The 13,250-nt window shown below is 37.2% G+C and overlaps 1 protein-coding gene across 2 annotated transcripts in view; it reads right to left on the minus strand.

Moving 5' to 3' along the window:
• Positions 1-549: 549 nt before the first annotated feature.
• Positions 550-13,250, minus strand: part of LOC126100243 (histone-lysine N-methyltransferase eggless-like) — a 351,861-nt gene continuing 339,160 nt past the window's right edge. For both annotated transcript variants that reach the window (XM_049910825.1, XM_049910824.1), the window contains one exon: positions 550-1,475. In XM_049910825.1, coding sequence (XP_049766782.1) covers positions 1,269-1,475 — 207 coding nt within the window. In that variant the 3' untranslated portion in view covers positions 550-1,268. The remainder of the gene's footprint in view (positions 1,476-13,250) is intronic.

The raw sequence follows: 13,250 nt of genomic DNA on the forward strand, positions 1-13,250 counted from the left end.
AACTCACTGTGCAAGTTAATAGGACACCACCCTGCAGGTGACTGGGCAGGGGCATGGAAAAAGGTGACATGCAAGCAGGCAGATGGACAGGCAAACTGCAGTCTACATGACTGCACCAAGGAATCGAGAGCTTGGATGGCCAAGTGGCTCACTCTTTGGCAGAACACGTGCAATAGAGCCATCTGGCAGGTGGCCTATACTAACTAAGCCTGCTCATAACAATGGACGGGCCTGCCCTAGGAGACTGGACGAGCAACAGTACACATCAGATGTGAAGACACGGAAAATGCATTCACTTGATTATTTACTACAATGCAAGGATCCTTATGAAAACTTTTAATTTCTAACAGACTTCTTCTAAAAATTATTCTTTTGTCTTGCCTTGCTAGTTTTAGTGTTTTGAACCATGTGTGTCATATCCTATGAGGCAATAATGGATAGCTGTATGTTATTCACAATCAGGAATCCCTCCTGTCATGAGGCTACAAACCGTAGGTCTTACAAGGTTGCTAGAGTCTTCATCAGACAAAGCTGAATGAGAGAGAAAAAGATTGGCAAATCTTTTTATTAAAAATCTGTGCCATACAATCATACATTTCATTTTCTTTTGAAACATTCATATTACACAAAATGAAGTTTCAGCAGACCTCTACTGCTGCCACAAACATCACACAGGAGACAAAATCTTAAGTAACTACAGATATTGCACTCGGTGGGTGTGGGAGGCAACCAGGAAGGTCAACACTGCCTAGTATGCAACTGCTGGAGATCAGTTTCACTGCTTCTTTGTATCCTCTTTTTCCCATATATGGAGAAACAATGTATCAGTTTAAATTACACACAAAAATAGTCACTGATTCAATACTATTTAATACCACCGAAACACAAGAGAAGTACTGTCCATACACTTTTCTGAATACTTTTAACATATAAGGAATATAAAATATATTCAATAAATGTATATTTCTTATTGTGCTACAATCATTTCTGGCAGAGACTCTCCTGAGTGTCAAATAATATTTTAATGATAATTATACGATAAAACATTTTCTTTTAACATTAATAATCATAGGAGATTTTTCAATTCCTCCACAAACAGATAATAAATAAAAACTACTTGGAAAGTCCTGGAGAGAAACTCATACTTTATATGGTCCATGGCAGTGTCTATTATTGAGGACAAAGCACCGTAAATTTGTCTTTGTTATACTATGTGGTGACACACACACACACACACACACACACACACACACACACACACACACCATTCAAAGCAGACGTCCGCGACAGTCTTCAGCTCCACAATGGCAGTGCAACACTTTTCCAGGCACACTACCAACATCGTAGTTGTAATCCCATGTCAATTCTGTGCCTGCTGGAATGTATGTAAGTGCAAAGAAAGCAACCCAAGGAAAACGAAGGTCGTGAGTATCCACAAATACGTTTTGCACAAATACATTTGGTGAGCACGAGTGCTGAAAAAAGAACAGCAATGTAGACATTAATTACTTTGTAAAATGAGAAAACTACTTTGAAATGCTTAACATAGTAGTAATAGTGAAATTAACAATGAACTTTTATATTGTACTGTCTTCAAAACTAATTAAGACTAGGCAAGTCACATGGACTGTAATTCTTGTTATAACATTCATACCCAGCAGAGAAAACAGAGCAGCAGTGCCTATCACTAATTTAGCATAACCTACACAAATGAATACTTACAGAAAAGTCTCTTGCATCTCAGGTAAATAACAGGTAATGTACAACAAATTTCCATGAATTTTGTAAATTCATTCAAATAAGCATATTTACAATCCTATAGACATAAGGGAAGAAAATGTTGCCAATTTTGCAAAAACATTCACACATATTTGTCAATAATTTTTATGACATATTATCCTGCTATGTACAGGATTCAGATTCAATTACAGGTTCTGGCAGGCATTTTTCCTTGGTAGAAAGACAGGAACAGGTTGCACTCAGTCTTTTGATGTCAAGTGAGGTGCTCCTTGAGTAGCAGCTCCAAAGTCTGGGAAACTGACAACAGCTGGTGTGCTGACTCTGCACCTTTCCGAATCACATCAAAATGACACCATTGGTAGAGGATAGCGTGATAGCTGGTCGGTACTGAAAGGTCAATCATAGCCTGTGTTATATGAAAAGGATAGATTGCTACTCACTATATAGAAAACACGCCGAGTTGTAGACAGGCACGACAAAAGACTGTTCTTCAGAAAAGCAAAATGTGCACACATTCACACAAGAAAACACATCTGACAAACACATGACTGCTATCTCTGGCCAGAATGCAACAGCCAATGCATGGGAGCAATAACCTGGAGTGAGGTGGGTAAGATTAGAAGATTAGGAAAATCCTATCCATGATCCTTCGTGGGTGGTGTTCTGTTGCTCACTCAAGCTCCTCAACATCCTAGTCCATCCCTATGCTGTTCCCAATCCCAACCCCTTGCTACAGAGATCATACCCCAGTAAGAGAGCCAGGTAGAGGACCTGCTCAACAGACACACCCAGCACTTCCTATTCTAGTCCTGTCACAGGTTTATACTATCCCATCAGCGGCCAGGCCACCAGTGAAAGCAGCCATGTCATTTACCAGCTCTGCTGCAAATCACTGCTCAGCACCACCCACTAGCATTTCCCATCACTCAATAAAGTGAGTACAGAGAAAGGGGGAAAAAAGTAGGTACAGGTACTTCCCAAAGCTTCTTTACTCCAGGAAAGAGGAGAACAAAATTTTACATTAAGAGAATTTTGAACAACAGACTGTAAGGAGACTGATACATTTAAGTTAATAGTTCCTTAATCAGAGTAAATACATCGTTTAATGGAGGCATTTCATCATTAAGGCCCTTGTTACACAATTAGGGCTTCAGGAAGCATCAGTCCCCCCCCCCCCCCCCCCAAAAACATAATTCATATTTTATAACATTTACCAGGTGGAGGTGGTCAATAGATACCACAGGAAGGTTCTAGTTCAATGCTTAGATAGATATATGAAGTAAACATATTTACTTTTTGAAAAACATGAGTAATTACTGTAAAGTAGGCAGATTCTTCATACATTCAAAGTATTTTGTTATTGCTGTGTTAGGTTATCAGTACTGTTCACAAGCACTCAAACAGAGCAAAGCGTATAACTACGTCACTCCATCAAAAGCTTCATGCCACTGTGATTATGTATCTAGTAAACAATTTCATACAATAACAATGTGTGCATATAATCCTTAACCTCAAAAGTACATTGTAATTTGCACTGTTGGTGCAGTATTCATTAACTGTTGTTACTTAGGCATTCAGATACTGTTTGTGGAGACAACCTGAAGCACGCCAAACCGCAATGAATATTCGGTTGATATCAGACATGCTCTTTTGCATGCTTTGAAGAAGGGAAAGTGGCAGCGTAACACAGCTACAGACTATGGCAATTGCTACTACTAATAAGTGTGTTGAGTTGATGGCAAAAACAGGAAGGAACAGTAGCGACTTAGCCAATAAGCCAAGGTCGGACTATCCTTGAAAAACAACAAGGAGGGAGCACAGAATAATCTGTAAGCAGTTGGCTGCTCGTCCAAGAAAATTGGCTTGACAAACTGGGGATGATCTGTGGCAGCATCGTTATAGACTGAACCAACACGTTTCTACTGTAAAACATTGCCTAGTAGCAGGTGATTTAAATGGTAGACAACCCATCATGTAAACCACTCATAAATTAAAAAAAATAGGAAGGTCAGGAAAGAGTTTGCAAAGAAACATCAAACGTGGAATGCTGTAGATTGGTCAGTTTTACAATGTGACAAAAGCAAATTTAATGTACTTCCTTGTGATGTGTGTAATATACACACTGATCAAAAAACCACAGGGGCAGCGAAAGGTGCCATTTGCTGACCATTAAGCACAGCAGCAGCAGCAGTGTTGTGGTATGGGGATGTTTGCTAGACTTGGAGTGGGGTTGGTCCTGTAGTCCAAACAGAAGGCAAATTAGATTGTTTCCTGCACAGTAATGTTTTAGAAAAGAATTTGGTTCCAGATGGGCTTAAGAATATGCCACTTAATTGGGTATTTCAACAGGATAAGGATTCAAAACACACCTCCGGCCATTTAAGGATATTCCTTACAGATAAAAAATCAGACTTTTGGAGTAGCTACTCCACAGCCTGGATCTAAATCCAACTGAACACCTTTGGGGTGCATTTGATTGACATGTAACAAGCATGTTCATTACAGAAGCTACTCAAACAAGGATCAGTTTACTGCAGCGTTATTGGACGAATGGTCAAAACTCCCATTTGACCTATTACAAAAGCTTGTGGATTCAAGGCCAAATAGATGTGCAGCTGTGATCAGAGCCCATGGGTTTGCAATGAAATACTGATTTGTTCTTCAGATTCCAAAAAAAGTTTTGCTTTATTCTTACTTATTCAGAACTGCAAATAATTGTTGACCAATAAATTACTTTTCTGTTTTGATTTAAGATAGCTTTCTTTAACTAAATGTAGTTTTGTGCTAAATGAATTATAATTACATACTTTTCACTTACCCACAGGAAATTTATTCTATTGCAGAACTATTTTCGTAGCATTGTAACTAATGTTAGGATGAGTCTGTTTCAAATTGCATCGAGATGGACATATACAGATATGGAGATACCGTATTTACTCGAATCTAAGCTGCACCTGAAAAAGAGACTCGGAATTAAGGAAAAAAAAAAATTCCTCGAATCTAAGCCGCACCTGAGATTTGAGACTCGAAATTCAAGGGGAGAGAAAAGTTTTAGGCCGCACCTCCAAATCGAAACAAAGTTGGTCCATTTTAATACGAGACACAATTTAGGTCGAATGAATGACGATACAGCTACAGTAGTTTGGTTCGAGTCGTAAGCTTAGCAGTTACGCTTTACCAGGTAGCCATTGCTATGCGTCAGGCACTCCGTCCGTATTTATATGGGTACCCTTCCTTTTTCACGTGCTTCGTCTAGTTTGAATTGATTGCTTATTTTTCTTTGATCTCACAAGTGCCATTCTCTTTGTTATAGGTGTTAACGTCACTCTATACTGAGAATGCATTACTGTACTGTGTCATGCATTGTTTGCCGCATTCTAATAATGAGTGTTTACGGCCTGTCGCCGCTCGCGGCATGGCTTGCTTTTGTGCGCACTACCGCTGCTTACAATGAAAAAAAAAAAAAAAAAAAAAAGGAGAGGAATTGTCTCATTAGCGAAACAATGGCAAGAGACTGCTATTTGTTGTTACTTACACTGCTGCTTTCTTTGATAATGATCAACAAGAACCTAATAGACTGTGTATGATAGAAGATGTTCTGAACGAGAGTTTAGCGAAAATTTTTCTCCATTTGAAAATCTTTGCAGACGCCTCTTTAGTACATTATAATCTGCACAGAAATTAGAGTCATCTTAGATTTAAAAATCTAGTCAATTTCCGTGCTTCATTTCTGAATGTATTAGGCATAAGAATAATACCAATATAAACATGACATGATATGTATATCCTTCCGCGTTTGCTGTTGTCTCACTCTAGTTTCGTAGTTTATTAGGCAGACAGGATTTAAATGAGATAGCAGCAAACACGAAAGAATACATGGCAGAATGTTTATATTCATATTATTCTTATGGTGAAGAGAATACTGCATGTGATTCATATTTCATCAGGTTCCTATTAGCAACCATCTCTTCTCACAGGTAGGAAAAGATTCAGAATGTAGAGTTGGCCATATTCACAAAAACCCCAAACAGTCTTCCCAGTCGGATTTTAGTAGTACATTGAAATGCTGCTACATTCGAAGATGAACAATACGGAATTTGTATTTACTTCGTTGGATAATGTATGAAAATGCAGTGGTCGAAACTCGGGGCGGAGAAAAAAAGCTCGTCTTCCACCTTTTTTTTATTTATTTACTGACGCAGAGGTTTTGGCACCAGTATTTATCTTTGTGCCTGCAAAGCAAGCATGTGTAGCGCTACATGTATTCGACGGCAGAAGTTAGTTGTGGCGGCACCTACCATTTTTCAGAACTTCCACTTACTTTGCACTCGATTCTAAGCCGCAGGCGGTTTTTGGATTGCAAAAACTGGAAAAAAAGTGCGGCTTAGATTCGAGTAAATACGGTAGCCTCATGAATCCATGGACCCTGTGTGTCAGCAGGGGACTGTTCAAGCTTTAGGAGGCTCTGTAATGTTATGGGGCATGTGCAGTTGGAGTGATATGGGACCACTGATACCTCTAGATGAGACTCTTGACAGGTGACACGTACATAAGCCTTCTGTCTGATCATCTGCGTTCATTCATGTCTATTGTGCATTCCGACCCCACACATCCAGAATTGCTACAGAGTGGCTCCGGGAATACTCCTCTGAGCTCAAATACTTCCGATGGCCACCAGACATTACCGTATTTACTCGACTCTAAGCCGCACTTTTTTTCTGGTTTTTGTAATCCAAAAAACCGCCTGCGGCTTAGAATCGAGTGCAACGTAAGCGTAAGTTCTCAAAAATGTTGGTAGGTGCCGCCACAACTAACTTCTGCCGTCGAATATATGTAGCGCTATACAGGCATACTTTGCAGGCACAAAGATAAATACTGGTGCCAAATCCTCTGCATCATTAAAAAAAGGTGGAAGACGAGCGTTTTCTCTGCCCCAAGTTTCGACCACTGCATTTTTCATACATTATACAACGAAGTAAATACAAATTACGTATTGTTCATCTTCGAATGTAGCAGAATTTCAATGTACTACGAAAATCCGACTGGAAAGACTGTTTTGGATGTTTATCAATATTGCCAATTCTACGTTCTGAATTTTTTCCTACCTGACTACCTGTGAGAAGAGATCGTTGCTAATAGGAATTTTATGAATTGTGAATCACATGCAGTATTCTCTTCACCATAAGAATAATACGAATATAAACATTTTGCCATGTATTCTTTCGTGTTTGCTGCTATCTCATTTAAATCCTGTCTGCCTAATAAACTACGAAACTAGAGTGAGACAACAGCAAACACGGAAGAATATACATATCATGTCATGTTTATATTTGTATTATTCTTATGCCTAATAGTGATACAGTCAGAAATGAAGCACGGCAATTGACTAGTTTTTTAAATCTACGATGACTCTAATTTCTGTGCAGAATGTAATGTACTAAAGAGGCGCCAGCAAAGATTTTCAAACGGAGAAAAATTTTTGCTGAACTCTCATTCAGAACAACTTCTATCATATGCAGTCTATTATTTGGTTCTTGTTGATCATTATCAAAGAAAGCAGCAGTGTAAGTAACATCAAATAGCAGTCTCTTGCCATTGTTTCGCTAATAATACGACAATACCTCTCTCTCTCTTTTATTGTAAGCCGCGGTAGTGTGCACAACAGCAAGCCATGTGGCGAGCGGTGACAGGCCGTAAACACTCATTAACAGAATGTGACAAACAATGCATGACACAGTAAAATAATACATTTTTTAGCTTAGAGTGACGTAAACACCTATAACATAGAGAACGACACCTATCAGATCAAAGAAAAATAAGCAATCAATTCAAACCAGACGAAGCACCTGAAAAAGGAAGGGTACCAGTATAAATATGGACGGAGCGCCTGATGCATAGCAATGGCTACCTGGTAAAGCTTAACTGCTAAGCTTACGACTCGAACCAAAGTACTGTGACTAGCTGTATCGTCATTCATTCGACCTAAATTGTGTCTCGTATTACAATGGACCAACTTTGTTTCGATTTGGAGGTGCGGCCTAAAACTTTTCTCTCCCCTTGAATTTCGAGTCTCAAATTTCAGGTGCGAATTAGATTCGGGAAAATTTTTTTTCCTTGATTTAAAGTCTCATTTTTCAGGTGTGGCTTAGATTCGAGTGCGGCTTAAATTCGAGTAAATACGGTAGTGCATTTAGATAAGCCACTAGATGAGATGATTCAAATTAATGCTTTGAAATGACATTTGCCACAAACAGTACAGTGGAGTCTTGTCTGTGGGTCTGATGACACTATTGAGGAATTTTTGAGATATGTTGACAAATTAGACTTAGCCTGGGAAAGAAATGAAAGGTATAATGACAGGCAAGATGACAGTAGAAATAGAAACAACAGAGCTTTCAATGATAATTTTGAACATAGGGATAGGAAGGGAGATTTTAGAAATGAAAATTATAGGGGAGAGTTCCAAGGGAATAGTAGATTCAGAAACGATGACAGAAGAAATAGGGAAAGAAATGATACGTAGAGATCAGAGAACAGAAATTCTGAACCAAGAAATAGGTAGTGGGGACGAAGTCAAGGAAATGATGGTAACAATTTTGATAACAGAAGGAATGGTCTGGGGAACTAAGGCCTGCCTCTTTTGGAGTCTGGCAGAGTGAGGCAAATAGAAATGGTGTTTATAATCAGGCACACTGTGGTCACTTCAGAAAGGGAAGGGGTAGAGCAAATAGGACATACCAAGGCAACCTGAAGTGAACAGAATGAATTTTGATAGGGAACTTTTGGGACAATGTTTTATCTGAGAACAAAGATGAACAAAAAAGGAAAAGAAAATCTGAATTTAAAATAGAGGAAAACATTTTTACAAATTTCTTTGGTAGTAATAATGTAGTAGTAGTTACTGATAGTGATGAGAACAGATATGATGAGTATGGTTTAGTGAAAATAATGAGTGATTGTTAAACGAGTGAACGAACTGATACTGGTGTTGTATGTATGGAAGCCGATGATCATGTACTTAGAAATGAACGTGAAGACGACAGTGTTATTCCAGATAAAAATAGGAGAAAGATGATGATGTAGTAGAACAGAAGGATCATAATGTTGAAGTTGTTGGTGTATTTGAAGAGGTGTGTGAAGATGGAAATGAATTTAGTGTTGAGACTGATATTAAGTGTGGTGATAATGTTTCTGATGATGATGATGTTGATGATACTGTATTGTTCACACAATTGGATGGAACTGTATATGCAGAAGTTAAGGTTGATGATTGTATGCTGAATGATTCTGGAAACTCCGATGTAAGCTTGAGTAACGATTTTGAAACAAGTAGGAAAGTACATGATAGTTTAATTTTGCCAGTAGATGATAGTGATATTGTGTCTGAATGTATTAATGAAAATGAGAAAGAAAATTTGATAAGTGATAAAATAGTGAAAGTAGTTAGTGACTATGGTGACAAATGTAACCATAGTGACCAAAAGTTTAAAAATCATAAATTAAATTTGTCAAAATGTGTATTTAGGGAAGGATAGTTGGTTTGAAACTCTAAAACAGTCATCTAATAGAAAAATAATCAGTGGATGTGTAAAAACAGTAGAAGAAAGCCATGATTGTGACAAAGGGGTGAATTTCTGAGATATAGAGGAGGATATATTATTTGAAAATGAAGTCAATGAAATTGCTAAAGAACTTTGAAGTCCATATATTGAAGTGCATATTTCTGATTGGGTAGGAAACTGTCTTTTGGACACAGGTAGCCCAATTACAGGATTATCAAATAAGCTAAGAGATAGGTTTAAAAATAATGATAACGTCACAGAATTTGCAGTAACAGGGGTAAGGGTTAAAGGTGCAACAGGAAAAAGTAGTAAATTGATTACCAGACAAGTCTTACTAGAATTTAAAAGTAATGATGTACAATTTGCACCAGGATGTTTAGTGATTGATGATTTGAATGAAAACTTGATATTGGATATGAACTGGATGGTTAAGGCAAAAGAAAATTTTATCTGGGCTGACATGAAAATAACATTTGTTGAACCAAAGAGTGGAATTCATGGGGAAGCTAGTATTGTAATGGAAGATCATGGCCAAAGTAATCTGATTAGGGGGGTGTAAAAGATAATGGTAATGGATATTGTGAGGAAGGGGAAGAATTTTGTATTAATGATAACAGTGTTGACTCCTACAGTGAACATGTAGCTAAAAAAGTGTCTGAAACTGAAGGCCTTAATGCAGAGAACAGAAGAGAACTTGAGGATTTTTTGTGGGATTATAATGACATATTTGATGTAAAACCTGGGAGAGTAAAAGGGTATCAATGTAAACTGAAATTACAGGTGCGTGATCCATTCTTCATTAAACCATATGCTATTCCCAACTGCAAAAGAAAAGAAGTGGCAATGAAAGTGTAGATGAACTGTTTAACAAGCTTGAAAATGTAAGGTATATGACTAGCCTTAACTTCTGGGTTTCATCAGATTGAAATGGAGACAGATTCTAAAAAGTACACTGCATTATTGTTTAATGGAAAAAGTTTTCAGTACTGTGTTGCACCACTTGGTTTAAATGTATCTGTAGAAGAATTCATTAGGGAATTAGGATTTGTTTTAGGTAAAAAACTCTTGAAAAAATTAATCATACATGTGGATGACATTTTAGTATCAAGCAAGACCTGGGAAGAGCATATACAAATTTTAAAGGAAATTGGAGAGAAAATGAGATGGGGGGTATGTATGACACTAAAATTGGAAAAATGTAAATTTGCAATGAAACAATTAAAATTCCTTGGTCATTGCATAAGTGAAAAAGGGATTTTGCCTGATGGAGAAAAGATTGAGGCCATCACAAAATTCCCAAAACCTAGGAATAAAAAAAGATTTGAAGTCATATTTTGGATTAGTGAACTTTTATCGTAAATATGTGAAAACACAGGCACTTAAAGCACCACGTTTAAATAACCCATTAAGAAAAATGCAGTGTGGGATTGGTCTGATGAATATCAATTACCTTTTGAGGAAATTAAGAAAGAGTTGATAGAAAGTGAAATCCTTTATAGGCTTCATCTATCATTAGCATTTTGTTTGATGACTGACAGTTGTGATTATGGTTCAAATGGCTCTGAGCACTATGGGACTTAACATCTATGATCATCAGTTCCCTAGAACTTAGAACTACTTAAATCTAACTAACCTAAGGACAGTACACAACACCCAGTCATCACGAGGCAGAGAAAATTGTGATTATGGTTTGAGGGTACATTTATTCCAAGAAAAGGAAATCAATGGGGAAATACAACATCATTCTATAGCATTTGTAAGTAGAACCTTACAAAAACATGAGACAAATTATATGACTACAGAAAAGAAACTTTGGCAATAGTATGGGAATTCAAAAAGTTTAACAATTATTTGTTTGGGAATGAAGTCAAAGTCTATACAGATCATAAAGCATTAACTTACATACAGGAATGTAAATTGTATCATGGGAGAATTACCATGTGGTCAATGTTCTTACAACAGTTTAGATATACAGTACATTTCATAAAAGGAAAGGAAAATGTAATTGCTGATGCAGTATCAATAATGCCAGTGGGAAATGTAAATGATAATGAAAATGATAGTCAAAGAAAGAATTTCAAAATTATATACTTTAAAGACGTGGAAGAAGAAAATGAAATTAGGAAAATCTGTAATCAACTGAGAATATACCAAAATGGTGATGATCATTGGAAGCTTGTTAAAAGTTATTTAGGAAGAAAGGTCATGAGATGGTACAAATGTACTACCAAGTCTTTAAAGGCATTCTGTTTTATAGACACAACCCAGACAGTGACGTATGGAAAGTTTGCTGGCCAGATTCTCACATCAATACTTCGATAAAATATGTGCATTAAAGTTTTGGACACTGTGGTGCATTGAAATGTATTCAAAGAATCCAAGAATGTATATATTTTCATAACATGTCTGGGAGGGTTAGGACTTTACTTACCCGTTGTGATCGATGTCAAAGAACAAAAGTTAGTAACAAAACCAACAAGGGTCTTTTACAAAATGTGATACCTCATAAACAGTTGGATTTAGTGGGAATAGATTTGTATGGGCAACTTCTGAGAGCTAAAGGAGGGTTTCAGTATACTTTTGTTATTGTAGATTTATTTTCAATTTATGTAAAATTTTATCCTTTAAAAAAAAATGTAAATCCCGTGTGACTAGGTCCTCCGGTCGGGTAGACCATTCGCCGGGTGCAAGTCTTTCGATTTGACTCCACTTCGGCGACTTGTGTATCGATGGGGATGAAATTATGATAATTAGGACAACACAACACCCAGTCCCTGAGCGGAGAAAATTTCTGACCCAGCCGGGAATCGAACCCGGGCCCTTAGGATTGACAGCCTGTCACGCTGACCACTCAGCTACTGGGGCGGACTGTATCCTTTAAAGAAAGCCACTAGCAAGAAAATAGCAACCAAACTGAAGTGGGTATATCAAAAGCAATTTTATCAGACAAGGGGAGTCAGTTAACTTCAAAGTTTTGGATGGAATTTGTAAAAGAATATAATATCAGACATATCCTAATTTCATCTTATTCACCAAAATGTAACCCGACTGGGAGTTATATGAGGGAAATGGGAAGATTATGTAGAACTTACTGCCATAAAGAACATACTAAATGGTTAAATTATATTAATGATTTTGAAGATATTATGAGTAGCCTACAACATAATACCACAGGATACTCTCCTTATGAGATCACTCCTTATGAGGTGCACTGCATAGTCAAGGCAAAATCTGGAGGTGAAAATCCTCTCAGAAACATTTTTTCAGTAATTTTGTGGTGAAATTTAAAAGGTAGGGTATCCTATCTAGATAGTAAGAGCAGTTAGGTTTCTTCTACTATCCTACGGTATACATTGTGCAACATGTAAGACACAAGACTATATCTTGACCAGTCATTAACTTACAGTGTGGGAAAAGTAAACAACACAAATTTCATTTTTTAGTAGCCAGTGTTTTCAAAAATGATATCCATTTTTCTTATTAAGAGTCAACACGTAGTAATTTGCCTCTGTGTATCAGTAAAATGTAACAGAGTAAGAAAGATTTTTGTGGTAAGTGGTGGTAAGATCTTATGCTGATTTTGTAAACCATGCCTATGAAATGTAAGACAGGAGAACTTATTTTAGAAATGAAATTGTGACTAGAGATGTTTTTCTCTTGGAGGTTAAGTGCATGATAACTATGAACGTTACCGTAGAAATTATTCAAATTCCGTAAGTCTATGAGAGATGATAATGATGATGTGGTAGCAGATTTCCAAATGAAGTGGATTATGCACTGATATTTGCAATTTTGGTTGTCTGATGATGATGATGATGATAATGCGCATATGAATGTAACGGATGTTTAGGTACGTTATGACACGATACTGAGGCATTCTGTTTTTTGCTGAAGTTTAATTCCTTTGACTAAGGAATACCTCATACAAGTTGCTTGGCAACCACCTTT

The sequence above is a fragment of the Schistocerca cancellata genome, chromosome 9, assembly GCF_023864275.1.
Source record: "Schistocerca cancellata isolate TAMUIC-IGC-003103 chromosome 9, iqSchCanc2.1, whole genome shotgun sequence".
Taxonomy (NCBI): Eukaryota; Metazoa; Arthropoda; class Insecta; order Orthoptera; family Acrididae; genus Schistocerca; species Schistocerca cancellata.